The 27990-nt window shown below is 44.8% G+C and overlaps 1 protein-coding gene across 1 annotated transcript; it reads left to right on the forward strand.

Annotated features, from left to right (window-relative positions):
* Positions 1-274: 274 nt before the first annotated feature.
* Positions 275-27970, forward strand: grm6a (glutamate receptor, metabotropic 6a). Its single transcript, XM_047040287.1, has 12 exons — positions 275-584; positions 4186-4806; positions 12855-13071; positions 13394-13529; positions 15107-15261; positions 15429-15569; positions 15697-15897; positions 18502-18641; positions 18799-19422; positions 20215-20526; positions 21465-21709; positions 23963-27970. The coding sequence occupies exons 2-11, from the start codon at positions 4234-4236 to the stop codon at positions 21702-21704; spliced, it is 2739 nt and encodes a 912-aa protein (XP_046896243.1). The 5' UTR covers positions 275-584; positions 4186-4233; the 3' UTR covers positions 21705-21709; positions 23963-27970.
* Positions 27971-27990: the final 20 nt, after the last annotated feature.

Below are 27990 nucleotides of genomic sequence, written 5' to 3' on the forward strand. Positions count from 1 at the left end.
TTCTCTTTTTAAACAGTACATTGAAGGCCACACAGCTGTAGGCAAGACGTGATGATAAATTCGTCAAACTGTCATATCTGACCTCCGCCATTCGCTGTCTTTTTGACACACAAGCACACCGACGTACTGTACAGACACACACTCGAACGCGCGTACAAGCACGCATGCACACTCGACTAATCCACATCTGCAACCATTACTGAGTGAGAAAGTGTGTGTGTGTGTGTGAGAGAGAGAGAGAGAGAGAGAGAGAGAGAGAGAGAGAGAGAGAGAGAGAGAGAGAGAGAGAGAGAGAGAGAGAAAGAAGAGAACGGAAAAACGAGGCTTTATTGATATTTGATAATAATTTGAAGAGTCACAGTTGTGGTATGCTGCATATTTTACGGAGCATCGAAAGCCAATGATCACAATGGAATCCAATAAATGGCAAGTTTGATCAAAAAAATACCAGGGAAATCTAATTTAATCATCTGTTTTAAATTAGCTTAAAATGTCAGATTTTGGTCAGATTTTTGGAACAGATCATGTTTTCCATGTGTTCTTGCGTGGAGCAAGTTCGTGAAACAGGTCTATGGAATTTGCAGGTGAGTGTTGCACCTTTTTCCATTGTTCGTGTGATTCACATTTTAAACAACATTGACTTTAATTGACAATCGAGGCATTATTCTACTGTATGTTTAATTGGGGAAAGTGCAGACAAAATATTATGGTAATCATAAAGAACTTTGAGGTAAGTGAGTGATACGGGTTTCGGCATGTCATAAATCATCATCCGTCATAATCAGCTTCCAAACAGAATGTATAGACTACGATCATTCCTAAAGTACTGGCTCTCGATTGAAATTAATGTCACAATTTGAACTACCAATGTCATACTATCCACAGTTGAAAAACTGGTATGGCTGGGAGATTGGACACGACGGACCCGCATGTTTTCAAAGTTTCCTGTTGATTCGCTTTGTTTTTCCATTCGCTGGTTTAGCTTCATTGCTGAAACTCGTGGTGGTGTGTGTTTTATCACTCTTATGCAAAATAACATTTGAAATTAAATGAAAGAATACGAAGAAAGCAATGCGTCTCGCGCACCTTCCATCACCATCTTCACCCAGCGTGCGTGCGTGCGTTCATATCTATCCATTGCGTTAGAACAACAATCCTGAATTAATTCAAACGTTAAAAAAGATTTGTCTGAATTTCTTGTGTACAATCAACCATACTGTATATAATTGCATAGTGAAAACAGAAAGGTTCAGTGGTCGTTTCATATTCGCCCATTGATTGATCCTAAACTACCGACTGAGTGAGAATTAAACACACGTGAAAGGAAGGTGACATATGGCAGTAATACCCTGTTTTCTGCTGAATAACATCAGATAGTTTTGATGCGACTTAAAAGGGAATCCCCATCCTCCAAGTATTATTTACAGTAACCACCCTCTCCACACCAGCAGTAACCAGTCTGCATGTACCTCCCTCTCAATAACAACAGAGAAGCATATGAATGCATTTAAAGGGCTTGACTATATATTTATTCAGATGTACATGTATTGATAACTTAAATGATACAGTGTACTGCATGGCTTGGAACGTATCTCACCAGCCTAGAGTGATGTCATTACTGTCAACCACAGGGACACCTTCCTGTCCAGGGGGTCCTGTAGCAGTCGAGTCACGGTAACCTTGGTTCTTTGATGGGCATCATACAATCAGTACTTTTAAGCAGCAATTGCTCAGAAAGTGGCAGTAAAGCCAACAGACAAATGACATCAAATATTTTTTTTTTCCTTATAATCCTTTCATTGAAGTATCAGATCCATATTCCTGTGTGCAGAGCCTTAGTGGGGTCATCCCCAGAGTATGGTCTGGCAGGCATCTGAAAACCCCCTTGACCAGTAATGTTGGCCCAGAATAGTGGAGAATCTGGGGATAATCCAGCCACAGGGAGGATTAAAGGAGGTAGAAACAAATTATAGAAGTCATTTTTAAATATAGTCTAGTAAGGTGAAGCTAGCGAGCCCTATGGACCTTGTTAAAAAAGATCTTCCTTGATAATTAGTGTTGTCAAAGGGCCCGGGTCCTGTCTCCTCTGCCCTGTGGCGTGTTTTTTTTGTCTTTTTGAGGATGGTCGTCGTCAGGCTAGCACTCACTCGCCTGGTACCGTCTGATGAGTCACCGGTGCCCGTGGACATCATGAGCTGCGTGTGAATCACAGTCTTTCTAGTGCAAAATAGCACCTTCTTTCAGTTGGTTTGTCCCTCTCTTTTTCTTTCTTTCCCGGTTTCTCATACTGATTGAATAGTGCAGAAGTCACATCCCAACGTTCAACCGATGGATCAGTCAGCGGTCAGCACCACACATTACATTTACGTTTAATCATTTAGTAGACGCTCTTATCAAGAGTGACTCACAGTAAGTACAGGGACATTCCCCCAAGGCAAGTAGGGTGAAATGCCTTGCCCAAGGACACAACGTCATTTTGGCAAGGCCGGGAATCGAACCAACAACCTTCTGATTAAAAGCCAGACTCCCTAACCGCTCAGCCATCTGAGCACACAGAGATAGAGTGAAGGGGTCAGGGGTCAGCACCACACAGAGATAGAGTGAAGGGGTCAGGGGTCAGGGGTCAGCACCACACAGAGATAGAGTGAAGGAGTCAGGGGTCAGCACCACACAGAGATAGAGTGTAGGGGTCAGGGGTCAGCACCACACAGAGATAGAGTTTAGGGGTCAGGGGTCAGGGGTCAGCACCACACAGAGATAGAGTGAAGGGGTCAGGGGTCAGCACCACACAGAGATAGAGTGAAGGGGTCAGGGGTCAGGGGTCAGCACCACACAGAGATAGAGTGAAGGAGTCAGGGGTCAGCACCACACAGAGATAGAGTGTAGGGGTCAGGGGTCAGCACCACACAGAGATAGAGTTTAGGGGTCAGGGGTCAGGGGTCAGCACCACACAGAGATAGAGTGAAGGGGTCAGGGGTCAGGGGTCAGCACCACACAGAGATAGAGTGAAGGGGTCAGCTAGTTTCAAATCTGAGAGACTTCACTTTGTTTAAGAGGTGTTAAGTGGAAATGTCACAGTGTTCATTTTCTTGCTGGCCCAAATGTAGAATTTATAGATTGGTACACATAGTACTGTCACTGTGCCTTTTCATGTTTTTTTTACACTTTTTTATAAACCAATTTGCATGTAATTGTACTTAATTGAAATGTAGGGCTCTCCCCACATATTGGATTTGTTCTGCTTCCATTGTCTCTCATTCCTGGCTCCATATTAATGCCACTCCTCTGATGATATGCTTGGACTCATATCTCAAAAGCCACAGCAGCAGTTCATTACATTGTCCTGATAGTATGTTTTGCTTTTCATGCAGCTGGGAAGCCCAATTGAGCTACCTCTTTCTGCAGCTGGTAGACCCGGCCTCACGCCCAGTACAGAAACAAGCCCTAGTGGTGGCCCATGTTCTGGTAGCCCCTCTGGGAGGTAATCTTATGAACCTGAGGGGTTCCATTGGGCCTGCATCACAAAATTATATATATACAATATTATATACAAGTCAGATTTGTCACCACCAGTTGCTTTACACTTCATGCTCTTCTTGGCCAAAGCTCACTTCAGAAATGTAAGACTTCTCTGGTTAATTAAAGCTTACTATTGATGAATCTTATGACTGCTGTCGTTGTTGGAGTAAGCTCGTCTTAACACACGGGGTGTGACCTGAGCTGCTATCTGAATGAGAAACATGAGAAACCCTGCCCTAGTGAAGAAAATACAAATGCTTTATAGCCACAACCAAGCTTTGGTCTCTCCTCCCAATCCATAGATCTGTATTCTACAGTGAACTTCTTTTTTTCTGACCATGTCAATGTGTCTTCCCTGCATCCTTGAGGCGTCTGCAGTCTCTTGCCTAATTATATTGATGTCTTCCTCACACAGAACATTTATTATAACGATTTATGCTCTGAAGCCATGAACCAATAACCAGAGTGGATTATCAGGCATTGAAAGTAGTATGATGACTGTGTCCTGTCAGACTTCTTCCCTGTAGACATGTTTCCCTCCTGACCCCTCTGCTTCTCAGGCACTCAGGAGGAGGTGGGTTTGGGGCCTGAAAAGCACTCTGTGACACGTAATGAAAATACATTGGATTGATTTATTGATCGTTTGATTGATTTATATTTTCTCAGCTGCCTCGAGTTGAGGGTGAAAACTCCAACCTGTAACATCCCAGCACTATGACATCATCATCGTCCGCCCCCCCATGGCTCTGCCTTCACCACCAGCCATACAGAGTATCCTGGGGCAGAACCTATCACTCAACCCACTGGCCCCACCTCCTTTGGCTGCTGTGGGTGTGGTTAGGTCTGGGGGTGTGGCCTGGCTCCTGCTCGCACCAGCACTTCCACCCCCACTCCATCAAAATCGCCGGTGACATCACTCTGGGGGGGCTGTTCCCCGTGCACTCGCGCGGGCCTCACGGCCTTCCCTGCGGGGAGATCAAGAAAGAGAAGGGCATCCACCGCATGGAGGCCATGCTCTACGCCCTGGACCAGATCAACTCCGACCCAGAGCTGCTGCCCAACATCACCCTGGGGGCCCGCATCCTGGACACCTGCTCCAGGGACACCTATGCCCTGGAGCAGTCGCTCACCTTCGTCCAGGCGCTAATCCAGAAGGACACGTCTGACATCCGCTGTTCCAACGGTGAGCCGCCCATCATCAGGAAGCCAGAGAGGGTAGTGGGAGTGATCGGGGCGTCGGCCAGCTCCGTGTCCATCATGGTGGCCAACGTGCTTCGGCTTTTTGAGGTGAGTCAGGAGTGGAGGACCATGGGAAAAACATTTGATACACATAATACAACTTCATTCATTCATTTTACTATGGGAATTACCGGTTTTGCTGTCATAGACCACCTATAAACACCAATGCTGTACACACACACACACACTGCTGAAATGTGCGTTGGGTCTATGTTGCTGCTAGGTGCTGATTCTGAAATCTAGTTGAATTACAGTATTTTATCTGCTGAAGTTTAAGTTGAAGGCACAGTGACTTCTGGGAAACCAGCATGTGTTGTAGCATAGCAACAGGTGTTCATGAGTCTCTTACCAGCTACTCCTCCTAGCTCCTTGACTATCAGAGGGTCAACAGTTGTCTCCTCGTTCTATTGATTGAAGCTCTTGGGTATCCTACACCTTTAAGTTCAAATGCTTCAAGTCTTTGCCACTGTTTGTACATCTTGTACATGATCATTGCTACGAGTTAGGCTACTCATGTCAAACTCTTTGAGGTCAAGCGCCAGTGTGTGTCTCTCATCCTAAACCATGGAGGATCTTTCTTTACCCACAATCCCCTTTGAGTGGGTGTCTGGTCACATGGTCCGGATCTGGGAAAGGCCTTGCCCCAAGCAAGCGCTGTAGATAATTGACAGTAAGGATTTGGAAAGTGTAGCAAATCATGTTTGCAGCTCTGCTCAGCCCCAAAGGGTCTGGCTTTGTGTTGTGTGATCTGGGCAGAGTGTTTGGCTTTGAGACAGATGATTAGCAACCAACTTGCCAGTGAAACAATGCTATTATCTCTGCAGCATCTCTTTCCAGAGTCAGAAAAAATCTAAAAGAAGAAATATATACAGTATGTTGGTGCCAATATTCTAAGTATTTGTAATTGAATATTTGAATGGAACCAAAGGACAAAAGGCATTCTCTCTGGCATTCGTCGAGGGATTCCGTTTTTTCCTTCAGTTTCCTCCATGGAATTGGTCCGAAGGGATTTTGAATGGTGTTGGAGAAAACCCAGCAAGTCTTTTGAGGCTGGAGGTGTCCCGACCATGTTTGGAATATACAGTATATTTACTAGGACACACCTATCCAAAGTCCTCCTGGTCTAATGACAGGGTTTAGAGGAGAACAGGTTTTAATCCCCACTGGGGACATACAGGGTCATAAATGTGTGATGAAATGGATAGAATCAAAGGCCTGCTGTTGATAAGGTGACAAAACAAGAACGTATGTAGATTTGAACAAATAGCCAACATTTATGAATATGTATGATAAACTGAATCCATGAATGTATGATGAAAGCTATTGTCCGGGAAATGTGTCCTTTGTTGTGCTTTGAATGTAGTCATCTGGATCAAGTATTACTGAAACGAGGAATTGATACAAATCATACCGGACACGGTAGGCGGGGAAACGGCAAAGACTATGCGTTGCCAAGGCAGCAGTGGGTGTCAACTGAACCCATCTTCATTTGAAAACCTAATCCGTTTATTTTATCAGATATCCTTGTTAACAGAGAGAACCAAATAGGTGTGTTGTTTACAAGCCCCAGCCTGTCAGTCTCTCTTTTAATAAGCGTTGCTCTAGGGTGACAGTTACAGACATCAGTCTGTCTCTGTCTCTGTGTGACAGGTGTCACTTTGCAACTCTTACAAGCTTTTGACAAATGAAACATGAAAATAGGCTGCAAGGTTTTATTGGAGCATGATCCATTGACTTCTTTATTTTATACATCTGTCTCCTTCCCTCTTTGGGTTACTAAGCAACATATTATAGTTTCTCAAGACATTCCCAAAAGAACCTGTTGATGACACCGGCACAAGTGTTAGCACCACTTAGCTGCTTGTCAATCCCTCCAGAGTTTTGCAGTTCCGGTCCATCTTCCCTCAAGAGAAGATTCACCTTCTGGCCTTCTAATTTACACACACCCCACCTCCTAACACACCACCAGGAAGCTAGTTATCTCAATGGCTCTGGGGGGCAGTACTTCAACTGAGGAGTAAGCTGTAACCAGTTTAAATCTGTTACATTACCTCACACTGCTGTCTCCTCCCTGACTCTGGTTGGTCTTCAGGGAGAGCAGATCTGGAGAGAGACGGAGGGAGGGAGGTAAAGAGAGATGGAGGGAGGGAGGGAAAGAGAGATGGAGGGAAAGAGAAAAGTAGGAAAAGAGGTTGTGAGAGAGAGAGAGAGAGAGAGAGAGAGAGAGGGAGGAAGAGAGAGACAAAGTGAACTAAAAAAGGAGAGAGAGAGAGCAGCAAAAAAGAGGGAGCGAGAAAGAGAAAGAGAGAGAGAATGAAGGAAGGAAGGAATAAGAAAGAGAAGGATCCACTGCCAAGTACATGAAAATGGTGAATCCCTGTGACTAATGTTGAGATTTGCTCCTCACTGGAAGCTCAAACAGAATACCCCTCTCCTCCTCTCCACCCCTCTCCTCCACTCCACTTCTCCATTCTCCTCATCACTTCTCTTCCGTTCCTCTAACACGCAAATCCCCTCCTACATGGCTCTTATGTAAGGGGAGGGAATTGTTGTGTGAAATGTAACTGTATTGTAGATGGTCCCTTTGCTTTTTTAAGTGTACAGAACAAGAGGACAGGGAAATTGATTGTAAGAGATTGCATCTGTCTGACTGCACAAGGTATTGTATCTGAGTACCGGACCACATCAACAAGTAAAGTGTATCTGAAAGGCCAGAATTTGTTATTACACAAAAAAGGCAAAGAAATGCTACACTTAGTTGGTAACCAGAATGATTTCCATTATACTGTGTATAGATGTTTTGTTTGGATTCTGTCAATAGCATGCATAGACTTTCAGACTCTTTCACATACAAACTTTCAGACCAAACACAGAAATTAAATGGTATAGGAATCCTTCGAAAACAAAATAATTCATCTGAAGTGGCTTGTCCTGATTGATACATTTCAAATAGTTGAGTCATTTATAATTATTTTCACTTTTAACACTTTTCCACTGGTTTCTTGTAGGTAAATCAGGCCCATCTCAAGGCGCACTTTTAGGCACACCTCAAGTGTATATTTAACAACATTGTATAATCTTGTCTGTGTAGTAAACAAGTCACTGTACAGCAACAAGACTGTAAAACAACAATTACTAATATAAACTCCTACTGCTCTAACAAGTAGCTGACCCCAGTTAACCCTAATCCATCTCTCTAGCCGAGAACAGAAACGAAACATCTGATTTATCCGCCCATCAATGCGTTGAAATTGTATTTGTTATTCAGTGAAGTTGGCAGCCGTCGTCCCTTCAAATAGAAGAGCATGAAAATAGAGGCAAGCCTGAGCCATGTGCTCTAGTCAGGGGCAGGGGAGGGAAGACAATGGGCTAATTAAAGCAGCTAATTCAGAAGCAAGCTGGACAATGGAGCAGAGAGTGGAGCGGAACACTGGCCCTGCACCCTTCATTAAATACATACTTTACTGTAGAGAGATGAAGAGCACTGAAGCAGAAAGACCCACAGAAAACAAGGATTTCTAATTGTCAGTTATTATACTTTAAACCTCATTTGAGTTGGAGGCTAAATAATAAAGATGTTAAAAGCTTTGAAAAACTGTCACATTTTGCAGTCATTATTCAGAATTAAAGGAAGACATAAAAATGCCATTTGAGAAACCTGAAGATAAAATAATGAGTCGGTTCTATTGTGTGAAGTAGCGAGCCGTGTAAAGTGCTGTAAAGTTGCGTCAAAACTGTCAGCTCTCTTTACCTTATGAGATCATTGAGCGTTTGCTTCTGTCTGCCATACTCCTAATGTACCCGACAGCTGTGTTGGGCTGCAGAACATCTCCTTATCCAACAATCCGACACACCATAACTGTCACTTTCCTTTCCACTGCAATGTCTGTGAAATTGCGTTGAGTGACCGTGTTGGTAGAAGCTGTCAGGATGCCACTAGTGATGTTTGAGCCAGACAGTTATTGGCAGGTTTCCCCATTTGTTCGTACTGTCGCTTACCCTTCAACTAGCCATGTTTGATGGACCTAAAATAATTTTGCTCCATTCAGCCCTCTACCAAATGTAATTGACAATTGAGTATTGGGTGTGTCACACCAATGCAATAATAAACCACAAGACCAAAAGAACATCCTCCCAAGTCTTAGATGAAGTGTATCCAATTGACCCTCATGTTATCAAACCACCTCCACTGTACACAATGACCTCACACCAACCCCAGCTCCAGTGGGTGGGCTACAGACCCCTCGTCTCTAATCTAGCAGAGAGCTGCAGGCTCGAGGCATGCTGGGAAAAGGGACAGCTACACGCATGCACACCCTGTCATCCTGTCATCTGTGTTGTTCTCCCATCCCTGACCTCCTCCAACCTGCACTTTTGCTGATTACAAACAGGTTATGGCAGGCTTGAGTGCTAAAACAGCCCAGATAGACTCTCATTCACTATCCTTCCATATCCTTTCACTCTCTCTCCCTCTGTCTCAAGCTATCTTTCTGTGTTTTTTCCCACTACTTTTGATCTTGTTTAGTCTTTCCGTCTCTCCTTTTTTTCCATTTACTGCCTTTTCTCTCTCTGTCGCTCTGCCTCTGTCTCCCCCACTCCATCTCTCTTCTCTCTTCTCTCTCTCTCTCTCTCTCTCTCTCTCTCTCTCTCTCTCTCTCTCTCTCTCTCTCTCTCTCTCTCTCTCTTCTCTCTTCTCTCTCTCTCTCTCTCTCTCTCTCTCTCTCTCTCTCTCTCTCTCTCTCTCTCTCTCTCTCTCTCTCTCTCTCTCTCTCTCTCTCTCTCTATGTCTCTCTCTGTCTCTCTCTGTGTCTCTCTCATTCCCAGAGCTAGTTGCATAATTACAGATTTTTCTGGGATGATGGAGTCGGGTGGAGATGTGCCTGTGAACACTCGCTCTCCATCTATCTTTCATGACGAGACATTGCATTTTAGTCCAGGGAACAGCTTTAGCCACTCAATTTTTTAACGTCAGTGTCCACCGTGGCGCATCCATACTAATATTCCATTTGGAGGGCGGCTCCTCTCAGGCTCACAAATGGATCCAGTGTATCTCTATAAGGTAAACACTGCCTCTTACAGGGTTTGCAATACTGTAGCCCCCTGCAGTACTGGAACACGCAGTGCAACGTACAGTATGCATAGTATAAGCCCCCTGGAGCTGTGCCAGTCTTTGTGAATGCCGCCGTCTACATTTCGCAATGGGATCTTTTATGAAAAGGAATCCTTCCGAGTAAGATTTGTGTTCCCTCTCCTCTATGGCTGCCACTCTGTGGGCAGCTTAGCGACACATCCTTTTCACTAAGCCAGTTATGGGGGTCTAAGGACCAGATAACACATCAGGCGGTGTCTGACCAGAGCTGCAGAGGATCAGGGCCTCCCCGACACGCTGAGGTCCAGAGGACAGTCCCTCTCCCAGGCTTAACATAGCTGAACTGGAGGGAGGGGAAGACTAGAAGAAAAACTAACATTCACTGGCCATTGGATAACAATTCTCCTTGATTTGTGTTTTGTTATTTTTTTTATTGCTATCGGTTCACTTTAATGCCCTCTGTCTCCATGGTGCTCTGTTTTTCCATTGTCTCTCTCAACCCCTCCTCTCCTCCTCCTTTATCCGTTATTTATATTCTTCCTTTCTGTCTCTCGAAGCATCAGACTCAATACATTTAGGAAATTAACCCAATTAGCGCCAGCAGCAGAAACTATATTCAGGGTGGAGCTGGGACAGAGCCAGCTCAGCAGGCTTAGATACTTCCTGATAGAACGTCCAATAAGGCAGCTGGTAGATATCTGTTGAAGTTCAGACCTGCTTTACACTCACTAAGCCATAAGCCGTTGTGACATATGTTAACCAATCAAAAGCCTAAATAAATCATCCGCACATTGTCAAATCTATTCATATGAGAATGGAGCCTTGACCTGTTTTATCAGAAGGCCACCGTCCACCTCCTGCTTTCTCCCCCACACGCATCTACCCTCTTCTAATGCATCCCTAACTCACCTCTCTCTCTCTCCCTCTCTCTCTCTCTCTCTCTCTCTCTCTCTTTTCCCCCACACACAGCTCTGGTCCACTCCAGCATCACCTGACCGCCAGCAGCTGGAATTAGATTGCTCTCTGGATATTAAATGCCTCTGTGGGTTTCTGTGCCGTCAATCTAAGGGGAGTCTGGTTGTTCAACAGCTGCTCAAACTTTCCAAATGGGATGACGCTCTGTTTCAAGCACAGCGGCAGCTTTAGCGCTAGAGCTAGCTTTAGAGTAAGTGTAAGCGCTAGTCAGGATGGGGGTCATGCATCATTTAGCATTCTCTCTCCTGAGAGAGTGAAGTCAATACAGACAAGGGTGGAGCCTACAGCACCTGTCAATTAAACTAGGCCACTTATGACAGACAGGGGAAGCATTCATACATAACGACCAGTATGTATTATGCATTCATGCTATACAAGTCTGCAATATGTAGATGACACATGCATATTACAGTAATACAGTTCACACCCATACCACAGGTTCCTCTCTATATCAGTGGAACGCTATTACAGATTTCCTGTTAACAACACTGAAACAGAATTTGAGGATTTGTCAGTCTTTACATATTTCACCCAACTCAGTGGAAACAGAAAGTGTCTCAGAATGCAATGTGGTCCCTGGTGAGCATATTTGAGAACTTTGAGTTTTAATTAATGAGTATTTCAGAGAGATTAGCATGTCCTCAAGGAGCATCCGTCCTGTCTGTAAGAATGCGTCATTTCCACAGGGCAGGCAAGGCTTAAGGAGCCACAAGGAAAACTGCACTTGAACTCTACGTTACTTTTGATAAACAACAACACGCTTCATGTGTAGCATTTGACCAATAGCAATCATACATCACATATGAAGCATACAGATATGCACACACACACACGCACACGCACACACACACACACACACACACACACACACACACCACACACAGGGTTTGACAGGGCTGTACTGTGGAGAGCAAAAAGAGAGCACCATTATAGTGATTAAAACAGTGGATTTGTGAGCAGGTTCTCTGTAAGATGAGAGTGGAGTGTTGTGATAGAGAATCTGTTTGGTCAGCCTCTGGTCTGTTTCACACTGAAAAAAAGAAACAAACTAATTTTTAAACCAGATCCGCTCTTGCAACCAAAGAAGAATCCTCTTATTAACAGTGACACAGTAACTAAAAAGGAAAGGAAACTTTTCCAATGAAAAATGTGTTTCTATTGTAGGCTTAACCTTTCCTTGAATAAGTCAAATGTCATATGGTCCAAAGGGAGCCTTTTGTGCAAAAGCACAAAAGTGTGTGTGGGCATGCATCTGTATGCACAGGAATGTGTGTGTACATGTGTGTTCTCATTCTGTGCGCATATGTGTTCACACGTTTGTTTGTGTACAGTACACGTGTTTATGAATGGGTTTGTGGCTATGTGTCTAAGGAGGTGAACTCCCTATTGTATGGTGGACACCAGACACAGGCCCCCTCTGTCTCTCCCCTTCAACTCACTCTGAGCTGCTCTTCATTTGACTAAAATCTCGGTAATCCCAACCAATAATCTCTCAAATGGTTCCCTCTCTCCCCTCTTCTCTCTCTCTCCTTCTCCCCAGCACATTCCCTTCTCTCTCTCTCTCTCTTTCTTTCTCTCTCTCTTTCTCTGTCTACCTTCTCGGCTCCCAATAATGATCAGTTAGTCTGAGAGCAAATGAACGTGGCAGCGTCAGACACCCAGACAATCGGATGGTCACCAGGACTATAAACCTATTACACAAGCTCGGAACTATGTCACTGTGTGTGTGTGTGCACTCACACAGATTCATGTCTGTATATTATGCAACACATGTCCTACAATACAACAGATCAGTGATTGACTCTCATCTCCTCCGTCAAAACTCACGACTCTCTTCTACCGCTTCCTCCTCTCAGCGCCAGAGCAGACTGACAACAACATCTACCCTATTCTAATGCATCCCTAACTCACCTCTCTCTCTCTCTCTCTCCCTCTCTCTCTCTCTCTCTCTCTCTCTCTCTCTCTCTCTCTCTCTCTCTCTCTCTCTCTCTCTCTCTCTCTCTCTCTCTCTCTCTCTCTCTCTCTCCTCCAGATCCCTCAAATCAGCTACGCGTCTACAGCCCCAGAGCTGAGTGACAACAACCGCTATGACTTCTTCTCCAGGGTGGTGCCTCCAGACTCCTACCAGGCCCAGGCCATGGTGGACATCGTCAAAGCCATGGGCTGGAACTACGTCTCCACCCTGGCCTCTGAGGGGAACTATGGAGAGAGCGGAGTGGATGCCTTTATGCAGATCTCTCGTGAGGCAGGTACAGTTGACACGCTTTCCTTTCCTATTTTATTCCTACATTTTCCTCTCTTCCTCTCCTCTCCTCCACTTATCTAATCTCCTCTCTTCTCCTGAATACTACTGTACAAGGCAGTTTTGAAGTGGTATTCCTTAATGTGGACACGGCATGGATAACCTTGTGAACATCGTAGTTTCTGCACCTCTAATCACTGTAATTATAGATTATTGATGGCATCGATGTTTTATTTTCACTCAAATGTCTCATTTTCCCTGGTTCAATCTACACATCAATGTTCCTGTGTGTGTATGCGTGTGCGTGCGTGTGTGTGTTTCATCTGAAGGAGGTGTGTGTATTGCCCAGTCACTGAAGATCCCACGGGAACCAAAGCCCGGAGAGTTTGATAAGATCGTCAAGAGGTTGATGGAGACGTCTAATGCTCGCGGGGTCATCATCTTTGCCAATGAGGATGACATCAAGTGAGGCATCAGAACACACACACATTCAGCATCACACACACACAGCAGAGGGAGAGAGGAAGAAGAAGATCATTTTAATACAGAGAGACATAGACAGTGATAGACAGAGAAGGAGGAAAAGATGGAGGACCCAGGAGGAGAGACAGATAAGAGTGTGCCTTCTTGCCTACAGTATGAGATAACAGTAGCCGTGTGCTACAGTCCCTTTTTTAATTAAGAAACAAAGGGACAACTGATTTTGAATTTGAATACTCGGACTGTGCTGAACAGAACTGTTGCACAGTCTTGTGCTGTTCGAACGCTGTTGGAGCAGGTAGGGGGACACGTATGGCCCTTTTCCTTGCTGAGGCTGTTCCAGCATTCGGGAGGTTACATCAGCCTGCGTGGTTGGCCACTGCATCAAGTGGAACTGCGGCAGAGGTGAAAAGGATAGATTGTGTCGACGGTGTTTTGGTGAGAGAGGCTCTTTTTGTCCTCATTGTTGGTTCAAGCTTGAGTGGAGAGGAGGATGAACTATGTGTGTTGGAACACCCTGGAATGCTTAATGGAGTCATACATCCACTGTAGGTGGAATGATCCACGCAAACACACAAACACACACACAAACACACACACAAACACAAGCTTGTGTCTTAGCATTGTATTTTCCAATTTGAAAACAAGGAAATGTACCGAGCAGCCACAGGGAAGCTGTTGAGTCATCCAGACCCACACCAGGAGAGCCAGCGATGCGCTTCCTCTGCATCACAGTGTGCAACCACAAGGACAGCTCGCTGTCGGTTCTGTTGTGTGACTGATGAGGAGGCTGCCTCTCTCTCCCTCTACCCCGCCTGGCTCCCTTCAGCAGCAGCCGCCAAAGGCTGCCTCTCATTCAGACATCTGGAGGCACAGGACAGCAGCATCAGACTAGCATCTAGCGTCGCTCTGCAGTCTCTCTGCAGTCTCTCTGCTGACAGGACAGGCGTTTAGAGACTGTGGAAACACGGCCGTGTGTAGGAAGGAACAGAGGACGGAAGATAAGAAAGAAGGAGGAGGAAAAAAGAAGGAAGGAAGACAGGAAGACAAAAGAACGAGACAGAATCTTATGACTTACGAGTCAGTATTTGCATACTTTAGGTTATTGGATTTGCTCAGACAGTGATAAACTTTCATACCAGCCATGTGTGGATGACAGTCTGTGACTGAGGCAGGCTGGTGGCCACGATGGGCGTCAGTCAAGCTGGTGTAAATGCATGGTGTATGTATAATATATGGTATACTAATACATAGCTTTATACATAAACCAACACAGCGTATGAAGCCAGAAGCTGCCAGCTAGCATTAAGGGAACGGCAGTGTTTAATCTCCCTCAGTGACGCAGCTCCTTGCTCTCCAGAGCATCATGGCAGGTGTCACATCATAAACAATGCCGTCTTTTAGAAACAAATCCTGGGGAGTCTGTGTGTGTTTGTGTTCCCCACTCCAATGTATTTTTAAAGTTTTGGATTTCATCAAGGAACCAAGACACGCCTGTTGTAGTTGTAGTTCTCTGTGTAGCCTACACCTGTACTTTTAAATCCCTCTGCTTCCGCCTACAGACGTGTCCTAGAGGCGGCAAAAAGGGCTAACCTTACAGGTCACTTCCTGTTTGTGGGGTCGGACAGCTGGGGGGCGAAGAGCTCCCCCATCGTGGAGCAGGAGGACGTGGCTGAGGGGGCCGTCACCATCCTGCCCAAGAGAGCCTCCATCGAAGGTAACACACACACACACTGTCATTTATACACACTGTCCCCAGACACCTTCCAAGATGTGTAAACACATGGTATGCTAACCTCAGACGTGCCTCAATAGGACATACACACACACCGATGAGCTTCCCTGAGTCTGTGTGTGTGTGTGTTCCTTGGTGTGGCCATCCAGGGTTTGACCAGTACTTCACCTCTCGTTCCCTGGAGAACAACCGCAGGAACATCTGGTTCGCCGAGTTCTGGGAAGATGACTTCCGCTGCAAACTCACCCGGCCCGGGATCAAGATCGACAGTGAGAAGAAGAAATGCACAGGTGCCCTACAGATACACCAACACATATGAGGGACATAAGCTGGTTCTACTGGCAGACATGTGACATGGCTTTTATCTCCCCCCCTCCCCGTCCCCCTCCTCCCCCCCCCCCCCTCCCCCCTCCCCAGGTGAGGAGCGCATCAGTCGGGACACCCCCTACGAGCAGGAGGGGAAGGTGCAGTTTGTGATAGACGCTGTGTACGCCATGGCTCACGCCCTGCACAACATGCACCAGGACCTGTGTCCCGGCTCCATAGGGGTCTGCGACAAGATGGACCCCGTGGAGGGACGCATGCTGCTCAGTTACATACGTGCCGTCGGCTTCAACGGTGAGGAGGGCCTGTGTCTGAGCTGAGGCAGATGGCTCTGTTTATAGGTCCGAAAACTCGTTTCTGAGGACTTTTCACTTGTAGAGGAAGGGATGTCACAACAGTGTTTTAGTCCTGGAAGGTGTTTATGATGGACATTGCATGTTCTTGGTGTTTGTGTGTGTGTGTGTGCTGGTACACTTTTGTGTGCATTTCCACACGAGCTTATGTGTGTTTGTGCCCATCAGCCCGTGTGTGTGCGTGTGTGTAGTCTCTCTCCCTCGCCCTAGTGCTTGCGTGCAGGCCCGGCCTCTGGTAAGGGAGGAGAGATGTCAGCATCCTGTCCCTAAAGTCTAACTTCAGGCACAACACGACACGCTCATCCTCTTATTCTTTGCTTCCTTCTCTTTCTCCTCTCCTTTGCCTCCCACATTCTCTTTTTGCCTCCCCTCTTCCCTCATTGTCTCTCTGTCCTCTCTCTTATCTTCCCCCATGTCCCCTGATGTCCCTCAGGTTTAACTGTCTAACCCTATCGTTCCCTTTACTCTAATGACACACCAATGAGGAAATGGCTTTCTCCCCCCTCTCCCCCATCTCTCCCCGGTCGTCCACCATGCCTCTCCCCTCTCCCCATGTTCTGGTGGCATGGCGAGAGAAGCTGAGCGGGGGGCTTTCTATGAAAACCGTCTTCTTTTAGCTCTACGCTCCCGCCGTGAGTCCATGTCGTGTCTCTGTCATCTGTGAACACTCTGGCAAAGGGGGATGAGGGCCTGGGGGAAGGGATGGAGGGAGGAGGGGAGAGCCTGGGGGGAGCCTGAACAAGTAATATGCATTACTGCCACAGAGAATCTGCCTGGCCCTGGCCCCAGCCCCAGCCCCAGCCCCAGCTTCAGCCTGGCTCTTTCCCAATGCCGTGTAGGTTGGCCAAATGTCTCGCTTTGTCCCTTAGTTATATCTAATTATACAGGACAGTAGACAACTCTGGCTCTGCTCACGGTTGGTCCACTTCAATGGAAAGTGAGTTAGCTGCTAACAGTGCATAGCTCAATCCAGACAGCCTTCGCGTCCCGAGTCCCATAAATAGGCCATTTTGGCCTATTCATGGGACAGTATTTGAAATCCTAGCATTGGCTTGAGTCTGTCTGGAGTGTCAGGGGGGAGGGGCTTGTATTTGAACAAGAACATCCAGACTGAAGATTCCATTGATGACCCAAGCCCTGTCTTATTCAGCAGGCCAGCAGTACCTGGAGGGTTTGAATGTGACAGTACATAGAGTCTACAAACACTCTGGCTTCGCTGGCTGTTCAGGTGGTCAGAGAAGAGCACTCATTAGCGTTCGGTTGTAAAAAAACCCCTGAATTAAACACCTGCTTACCCATTGTAGCTCAATAACAATAACCTCTGCTGGGCTTGTGGTGTGATTCAGTTGTTTATGAACACCTTTCTCATCGGTGCTTTGATTCAAGTCTTTATTGGTCCCAATCAGGGGTTAGGGTCCTTCTGCAATTTATGCATTTGTTCTTTTGGGTGTTTTGTTTTATGTTTTTGTGACAACCATGTGGAAATGAAGGGAGACGTGTGTTTGTGGTGTGATCTTTTGGGGAAGAAGGGTTGGGGATGAATTATTCAGCTGAGCCAGCTGTTTGGGTTGAGGTAGAGGGCTGTGGAACGCTCTGAGGAATAAGCAAGAGGGGGAGTACATAACGAGTTAGTTTGCTGTTTTATACCTAACTCCCTCTCTCGCTTTTCCGTCTCTTAATCTTCTCTGTTTTTCTTTCCGTTTTTAGAGTCCAGTCTGATCTCGCTAAATCGAATCTAATCAGATCTCATTTTATTTGTGTAGTCCTTTTCACAAGTAACGTTACACAGGGTTCACACACGCCTATAGAACTGCACCTAAACCAACCTGAACCCTCAAAGAAGACAAGGGGAAAAGAAAGAAATGGAAGAAACCTTGGGAAGAGCCAATCAGTAAGGGATCCCCTCCTCCAGAGATATCCATCGACACAGAAAGGCAGAGACAAGAGGCTGAATACAATTATGTAGCAAGAGTACACATATCAATACACATTTTGCAAATGGATGGTGAAATACAGAGTTCCAAATCAGTAGAGTATCTGCTTTTTCTGCATCTCTCTCTCTCTGTCTTGTACATTAATGTCACTTTCTGTTGTCTGGTGTTGTGTAATGAAGAGTGAGATGACTTGGTGATGCTCCCTCCCATACCCCATCTCTATACAGAGACGGATATGCGGATGCCTGTACATTACAGGATCATTCTGTACTGTTGCCTTTCAAAGCCAAGGGCAGACTGTACTCTAGCAACTGTATGAACAATGTGCAATTACTGTATGGATGAATAATGAGGGGGTTTGACTACACTCTAGTAGTTTGAACTTGTGTTTGTGCAATTACTCTGTGAGTGATTTTGTAATTAAGCCCATTGAATAATTTACTGATTGGCATGAGGTATGGTTATATCCACATTCTTTTTAATTTTTTAATATTCACATTTATTCTGATGCAGCTCTCCATCACAGGTTGGCAGTGCCCAAACAACATCTGTTCTCTTGATGCATTGTGTTCATGTGTTGCTAACCGTCCTGTTGCTGTGTGGTTCTGTAGGCAGTGCAGGAACTGGGGTTCTGTTCAATGAGAATGGAGACGCCCCGGGGCGCTACGACATATTCCAGTTCCAGATGTCCAACACCACCAACCCTGGCTACAGAGTCATCGGACAGTGGACCAACAACCTTCGACTCAATGTAACTCACAGTGACAGTGCCGTCACTCATCGCTTACTCTCACGTAGACAAAACGGGACAAAGCTTCATTGACATGTAGGATGTGAGTAAAGATCCCTGGCCAGTTGAATGACCAGTCAGAAGTACCTTCTGTCCCCCCCCCCCCCCCCCCCTCCAGGTGGAGGAGATGCAGTGGTCAGGTGGCGACCGGCAGATCCCAGACTCCGTCTGCAGCTTCCCCTGCGCCCCTGGAGAGAGGAAGAAGATGGTGAAGGGCGTGCCCTGCTGTTGGCACTGCGAGCTCTGCGATGGCTACCACTACCAGCTTGACGAGCTAACCTGCGAGACCTGCCCCTTCGACATGAGGCCCACCCCCAACCGCACTTCCTGCCGCTCCACGCCCATCATCAAGCTGGAGTGGCACTCGCCCTGGGCCATCATCCCCGTCTTCCTCGCCATCCTGGGGATCCTCGCCACGTCCTCCGTGGTCGTCACCTTCATCCGCTTCAACGACACGCCCATCGTGCGAGCCTCGGGCCGCGAGCTGAGCTACGTGCTGCTGACGGGCATCTTCCTCATCTATCTGATCACCTTCCTGATGATCGCCGAGCCCGGCGCCGTAGTGTGTGCCTTCCGGAGACTGCTGCTGGGCCTGGGCATGTCCATCACCTACTCGGCCATGCTGACCAAGACCAACCGGATCTACCGCATCTTCGAGCAGGGCAAGAAGTCCGTGTCTCCGCCCAGGTTCATCAGCCCCACCTCTCAGCTCGTCATCACCTTTGTCCTGATATCTGTACAGGTGCGTCTTTCTGTCTTTCTCTCTTGCTCTCGCACACTGTGTTGAATTGGACAGGAGTAAACTGGGCTTGTAGGCCAGCTTGCTCACCTTGTCATAATATTTTGGAAATTCTTTAGTTTGTTCCTCTTTATTCTCTCTCTTTCTCATCCCTGGAAGGCAGTTAGACATGCCAAACATGGTATCAGAAATGTACACCTCCCTCGCTCCCCCTCTGAACCCCCATCCTTTGCCTCTCTCACTTTGTCTCTGTCCCTGTTCCTTGTGTCTCACACGTCTTTGCTGTATGTAGTATTGATTGATTGGTAGTTGGCAGTAGTGTAGTGTATCTGTGCAATGTGGCGCCTTATATTTCCTGTGCTTCCTGTGGAGATCTAGATCCTCTTTTTCTGAAAGCCAGCTATTATATTATGCTTACTACAGTTTGATCAATACTACAAAGATATGGAACAGAGAAAAAAAGACAGACAGAGAAAGAGAGCGCATGTGAGAGTAAGTTTCAGTGAGTATGTGTGTGGCAGCATATGGTGAGATAGAGTTCACACAAGTTGGGTGTGGTACCTGTCGTACGCAGTGCAGGCTCAGAGATGACTGACGCAGGATCCAGACTTCTTCTGACAGCCCATACTGTATCTGCTCACTGCAGAGCGGATATCAAACGTAACTAAGCAACCGAGATTCAAATGTCGTTCCTACTGTGTGTGTTCTGGTCAGGGGTTCACGGTTATTTATACATACTGCACACTATACATGAGGTCCATCTCGGTGAACCTAGCGTATGTTGTGCCTTCTAAGGTCTTAGGGGTGTTTGTTTGGTTCGCGGTGGTCCCCCCTCACACCACCATCGACTACGAGGAGCAGCGCCCCCCCAACCCTGAGCTGGCCCGCGGGGTCCTGAAGTGTGACATGTCGGACCTTTCGCTCATCTGCTGTCTGAGCTACAGCATTGTTCTCATGGTTACCTGCACCGTCTACGCCGTGAAAAGCCGGGGCGTGCCCGAGACCTTCAATGAGGCCAAGCCAATAGGATTCACCATGTACACCACCTGCATCATCTGGCTGGCCTTTGTGCCCATCTTCTTTGGCACAGCCCAGTCCACAGAGAAGGTAAGTAGGGATGGAGTTTGCATGGAGGAGGAGAGGTGGAATTGTGTCAAGCGTTTTGGTGTTTACTTTGTCCTTCTTCACGCTTCGCTTTTCTTCTCTTTTCTTCTCGTCCTTTTTCTTCTCCTTTCTTTTCTTCTTATCTCTCTTCTCTCCTTTCTTCATGTCTCTTCTTTTGTACTTGGTCCCAAATACCTTTAACAGCTGAAGAAGGATGGATTGTTTGGTGTGTTAGTGGGACAGACTACCAGGAAACCATGTTTTCTGGGCCGTAGATTGGTCTGTTGTGGGGTAATGTAGTATGTGTGTGGGGCGGCAGCTTACTGGCTTTGACTTCTACACTTCCTCGTCTGTGCATTTCTGTAGATGTTCAGCCTTTAAAATGAACAATAGGCTAAATGAGAATATTAGAGAAGAGGAACAAGCTGGCTGTCTCGTGATAACATTCTCAAGTTGCCAAGCAGACAGTTGTGTCCGTTTGAGGCATCCTTTGATATGGGAATGAGAGGAGAAATACAGAGAAGCTGTTTTTTCTTCTTCCTTATCGTTGGATGACACACCTTGACATGGTGACAAAGACAGCACCCACCCTCTAAGGGGTTGGGGGGATTGGTGGAGGGAGGGGGAGGAGGGTGAATGCTGGGGTGTATTGTGGTAGAAGCAAGATTAAGAGTGTGTGTGGGAGGACAATGTTCCTCCATCTTAATAAGCCTGTGTGATGCTATGCATTCAGGGAATTAGTGCAGTACTGAAGTATTGTATTGCTGCTGGCTTGGTGGTCTCCCAATACACACAGAACCGTAGAGTGAACATCAATGCAGTACATACTTATACAGTGCCCATCCTCCTCCTGTGATATTGGCATGTAGAGCTGTCAATCAAATGAGTGTGGAAGAGAAAGTAGGTCTGTGGTGGACTGACCTGCCCAACCTCCGTCCTAGATGTTCATCCAGACCACCACGCTGACCGTCTCCATGAGTCTGAGTGCCTCTGTGTCTCTGGGGATGCTCTACATGCCCAAGGTCTACGTCATCCTCTTCCACCCCGAACAGAACGTCCAGAAGAGGAAGAGGAGCTTCAAGGCCGTGGTCCAGGCAGCCACCATGTCTACCCACCTCTCCGCCAAGTCCAACGACAAGCACAATGGAGAGACCAAGATCGAGCCAGACAGAACACAGTAAACCAGGTAGGTGTTGTCCTGCGTGGATTGAAATCCACCGTTGAGCCATTTCCCCATGGAAAGGGAAGATATTTAGTATATATTGGGGTGCCAAGGCAGTAGTGGTTTGTATATATGGTGGTTAGATTTTTGTTAGACACATCTCTCATTCAGTTTGATGGGATTTAAACCTACCCATCACTCCCGTGAGACAGCCCACTGACTCTGTCTGGCTGTCTAACTAAGCCTCAAGCAGTTTTGCTGGAAGATCCGTGGCCTCGTAGCCAAGTCCTGTAAAGAGACCTAATTGACCTGATTCACCTCCTGAGACGGTATTTATGGATGTAGAGTCACCATTTCTAAGGTGGCTAGAATCCCTTTAAGTAGCTTTCTGGAATGCCCCATGACCCCACACTGAGCTTTTCCATCCTTGAACGTCTCTTACCCGCTATCTTTACATACCCCCCACCCCCACTTTCTCTCTCTCTCTCTCTTCCTGCACCTCTTACTCCCTCCTAAATCTCTGTAAAACCATATTGAATGTATTTCTACACTCCCGTATCTCAACAGAACACTCTTCTCCCTCTCTCTCTATCTTCCTACTCTTGGTCCTCTTTCCCTCTCTCCCTTGAGTGGAGAACTCTCTTCCAGACCACTCAGCTCTCTGCAATTCTGATACTGACTCACTGGAACCGAATATCGCCATGTTAGCATGAAATTACCAAAATTATATATCTTAATGTGGATATTACTCCCATCAGTCGACATCTTAAAGCTGAACCAATATATGTCACGAAAAAAAAATCATTATAAAAGTAAAAAAGTTTTACCTCGAGGTGAATTGTAAGAAGCGAAGATTCAGCAAGTTAACCATTCCACTCTCTTCCAATTAGAATTTCTTTATTAATAAAAAATGATTTTATTTTCTCGTGCGTTTAACCAGTTTGGCTTCACAGTAAAGTATCTGTGTGTGAGAGAGAACGCACCTTCTTTAATAATTACTCTGCTCCTCTCGGTGCATTCCAACTTTCCACCTTAATTTTCCTTTTTGCTTTTCTTTTCATTCCTGGCTCCACTCTCCTTCATCTCTTTCTCTGCTCTCCTCCCAGAGAATGGTTAGTGAGTGACAAACACTGCTCTGGTATTCAGATACAGATCAAGAATTATTGTCTAGATTATTCCAATGGAAAGATCAATGGTGTTGTAATATTATGTGTTATTATCAGCATCAGTTCTTTATTTGTCTATAATGAAGTAATCTGTCAGCTCCTATATTCAGTCAATGATGTGTCTCTAAAGGAGGAAATGAAGGTGCCACTGGAGTGTAGGAGGGACCTGTCTTTGCCTGATCACACAATAATTGCTTTCATGTAGGTTGGTATGCCGTCCACAGTCTGTGCGACTGACTCTGAGATCAAGGCTCTTATCTTTTCCACCTTTGAACTGGAAATTTGTGATCTACTGGATGTTTGTCTGGATGGTGTTTTATTTCAGAGTCCTTCTTCATCAACGTTAGCGTCAATAAGTCTGATACTGGACAGTATGTGTAAAAACTCTCTTTCTCAATGACAATTCTGGCCGTCCTTCATGCATGTGTAACAAGCTTTCGTTTAATTAAATGTCTGTTCCAGCTAAATGGGATGACTGTTCCAGAGCAGCGAATCTCTCCAGCTAAGCTCAGAGGGGTCCTCACAGGGATTAACAACATGTATTCTCTTCTTATTCATTAATAAACAGTTACTATGTTCTGTTCTCTCCACCCACGAGCACATGTACACACACACACACACACAGGGGAGGAAGAATGGATGTGAGGATCCTACACGGTCATACACACACACACACCATCTTTGCTTGTTAGCACCCCCGGCCATAAGGAGTGAAGTCCAACGAGATCCTCATGCAGATCAGCCCTCACCAAGCCTTGGGACCAAACGCTCTGGATTATGTCCCGGCTCCATCACTGGAGGACGTTAAAGCAGCACACTGGGTTTTAGCCTCATTCAGTCACGCAGCATACTCCCTGGGAAATTAGCAGGCCTGTCCAGACCTTTTGGGGAACACGTCATTAGTTTGCAACACCAGGAATAGCCCGGCTGTCATCACAGCTGTAGAAATACCATGGTGTCTTTACAGCTCTCCCTTCCCATGAGTGGTGCCTGGGATTGGGGGAGGAAGTTCTAAGAGCCAAGACGTGAAAAAAAGAAAAGCAGATTGAGGCAGTTATTTAACGTGTTACAAAATGTCAAATCTTATGTCACATTCCTCTTGTCCCTTCAGATACCTAAAGTCAGCATACTTCTAAAAGGCATCTCCGAATGAAGAGAACAAGGTGATGATAAACTGACTATGGAAAAGCTATATGATTGGTCCAGTAACAACCAAGGATTTCATTGGTCCATGGAGCACCAATGGACAGAAACAACTTATTAAATTATACTGTCCCTTTGGAACTACAACTCAAATTCACTTTCCAGTATCAAAACTTTGACTGCACTGGTGAATGTGACTTATTTTTTACCCAACTGAATTTGATGTCGGCCTACTGCCTCATCATACAATGATCTACAGACTACATGAGTGGACATGAAGATCTGAACCAGTAGTTATCAACACTGATGATTACAGTAACATGGACCCAGCCCTTCTACCATGTAGCTCCTAGACGCTTAACAAATGGTTTACATCGTTTTTATAAGTACTGTGTTGTTTTTTTCAGTTTGGTGGTCATTCCAGCTTGGATTAAATAACTGTAGTGCTCGGTTCACTGATGTATCAGCATGACGAGTTTACATTGTGAATATTTGTGTTCATGATCTTAGGCAGGAAGGACCTTTAGAAACACTGTTGGCTCCGATTATCAAGTGCTGACACAGATATAGTCACTTTTTTAACCAAACTGAACATATGGACCGTTTTGGCTCAGAAGATGAAATTTATACAGGTGTCTTTGATTTTCAATACATTATGTCACAGCTAGGTTGAGTGAGTTAACACATGGTGATGGTAATGACATTCATGAAGCCTCTTCCACCTGTATCCTGTCAGGTTTACTGTGAAGGTATTCTTCATCGATGTCTCCACCCTTCATCAGAGACACACTGTAATGCAAATTAAATACACCTCATGCAGAGGATTTGTTACATACCGGAGTGGAACTGTCCTTTGGATGTATCAAACTGATGTGAGGTCTTATGTGTGTTACTGCAGCCACTGCTCTTTGTGTATATTAGAAATTATGAACAGGCCATTGAAAATGATGGCCTTGTTTATCTGTCTGTTCTAGGACCAGGTTATAAATGTTGAAGCTCTGATAATAGTCTATGATATCATCAAACATTGTCATCTGAGCAATGATTCCCACATTCCATGAATACGTTTTAAATAATCTGTTTATCTTCGGTACATACATTTTCCATTCATGTATAACATTTTCCCCAAAGAATCGTAGATTTCTTCATGGGACAACTTATGTAGGAAAATATAATTCAACTGTAATTGAAAACAAAAATTATCAATCTATATTCTGTTTACAGCACAAGTTGGAGTTAAACATTGAATGTCTTCACACACTTAGCAAACCTATTTCAACATGACAGTAATTTTATAGACAGATACACCTGAACAAACATGTTCAGCTCAACCTTTCACGGTTCTGTGAGTATTTTGCATGTGCACTGAGGAACATAATGACATTTTACAAGATTATTAGACATTATTTTCAAAGGATTATAAACATTACATTGTGGATCTTGTTCCATACAAATGTAAATATGAACTTGAACGTAAAAAAATATGTCTTGTGCACTTTTTTTTTATGAATAAGAATTAAATGTATGTTTGTGATTCAGGAGAAAGCATGTGTCTAGATATCTATGTACTGTCTGTTAGCTTGCTGGTTTAGAATTCTCCCAGACAACGGCACAAGAACTAAAACTCTGGTCAGTTTTATCATGTTTGCATTTCAAAGTTGATAGGCTGGTTGCAGGAGATGTTAACGTCTTAACAACAGCTATCCTAGATTATACTTCTCATGGTTTTATATACAATACAGGCGGCCAAACGAACACAGTACAGGTGTTTGTCTACTAGAATCTTCATTGAAAACCACATTTCTTATCCAAGACATGTATTACTAAATTACAGCTAGTGATACAGTATCAAGAATGTAATTGTCATTGGGAAGGCAAATCATCTTAATAGCCTCTTTCTCAGAAAATACACCAGCTGAATATGAATTCAATATAAATTAATAGGCATGCAGGGTGCTGAAGGCATGTGGACAGGAAGCACAATACCAATAAGAGATTCAGGGTCAAAGGTCAAGAGCAGTCCCAGCCAAAGAGATGAATTGATTATTCTGCATTCTCTCTACAGTCATAACCTTCCTGTTTAAATTCATTCTCATTTTGCTCACTATTAAAAAACATTAAGTTTCTTTCCAACTTTCCAAGATTAATAATTACTTACTAAGTATTACAAAGACAGACTGAACTGAGCAAATGTTTTCTATCACATTAAAGGTTCCCTCACTATCTATGACGAGTACATGGAACCCCAGTGCTTTAATGATAAAAAAAAATATATATATATATCCTTTGTCATTTCAGAGCAGTGTATGAGGCTAAAAGAATATGGTTCTTTATGGTCTTATTATTCTGAGTGTATTAACATATTCTACAGAAGAAGATTTATAAAAGGGATATTATTAACATATAATTTGATGGAATTTATACAGCTTTATTTATCATGCTCAAACATAGGTTTTAAAATTGGGTTACTTCGTACAAATGGCCACAAAGGAGAAAGAATAGTGGTTTAAATGTTTAATCCTCTTACATAAATCTCAGGTGTTTGATGGTATGTTTGAATCCAGGACAATCTCTCATTGTTAATGTCAAACACGGTATGAAAAAAAGCTAAGTAAAGACTTGACCCAGTCCTAAAAAACACAGAGCTGGGCATATATGTAGCTGTGATTGTTGATGTATGGATTGATGCATGTTGGAATAAATGTTTTAATACTGTTGTGGATTCTGTTATATTTTGATTGTGCATAACACACCATCAGTTGGATAAAATGCACAGTATCTTCCTACCTCAAACATTCAGAATATTGTAGCACTATAAAAACTGATCTAATGTCTTTTAAAATTCTAAACATGATGTCTCTGATTTGCTTCCATACATATATGCTATGCCTAGATCATTTTTTATATTGCTACAATATTCAGAATGATTGAGGTAGGAACTGTGCATTTTATCCAACGTTATCACTGATTTGCTTCCATATATATGCAGCCAATCAATGATGTTGTCCTTAGCACCAACTTGCAGCATCTGCTTATGTGCAACAAATAAGATGTTAAAATCTGCCTGTAGCAGTAGCCTATGTATGTTAAGACAGCATCACATGCTGTGAATGTTTGCAGTCCCTCAGAGAACAGCTGTGTGGACTATTAATACATGACAGAGCAGTGTGGCCATGAGGTGTGAATGAACTACCACCATCTCCTGGGATTACATCACAGAACACTTCAAAGGACCCTAGCTGGACTAACAGACCATCCACAGACTCACACCAAAGCATGTTTGAATATTCAACAAATGAGGCCGGACAGACATGAGAGACTGAAATTCCATTGATCTGCTACATATGAGAAATCAGTAAATCATTAGGAAGACATGGTATTGGCTAATGCCTACTGGCCCAGAGTTTCATGGTGGGAATGGACTGGATCTTATTTCAGTGAAGGGCTGAGTAGATTACTACAGAAGGTCAACTGACCCAATCCTCACCAACATTCTACAGGTAGTAGACTTAGGACTGATATCAGGGATCTGGTCACCACTTACTAAGGTGATAGGCTACCTAGGCTCACAGCCCTTATAAAATGTCAAAATGGCCTTCATCAACCAGCTGTTAAGCAGTTTATCGGTGAGGTAAGTAGGTAAGCAACACACAACACAGTAACTTGCTTAAAATATCAGTCAAAAACGTGAGGGATTTGCCAGGGCGGGTTGAGCTTTATGGGCCTGTCTACAGGTTTGGGTTTAATGCCATCTAGTGGTTGGTAGGGTCTCATGTAGAAAATATGTGTTCTGTGTGGTAGACTATACGTTTAAAATATAAATTATTTAAAAGTAAAATGTCTGTTGCTGTCATCTGATTAAATATAATCAATGGGATATCTTGAGGAGTGATGACAGTTTTGTCCACATGCTCATAGAGCAGTCTTCAAGCTAGGATACGAACCTTCCAACAAGTAATTAGTCATGACCATAGCTACATAAATTCTAATTTTTTG

This window comes from Hypomesus transpacificus, chromosome 18 (genome assembly GCF_021917145.1).
Source record: "Hypomesus transpacificus isolate Combined female chromosome 18, fHypTra1, whole genome shotgun sequence".
Classification (NCBI taxonomy): Eukaryota; Metazoa; Chordata; class Actinopteri; order Osmeriformes; family Osmeridae; genus Hypomesus; species Hypomesus transpacificus.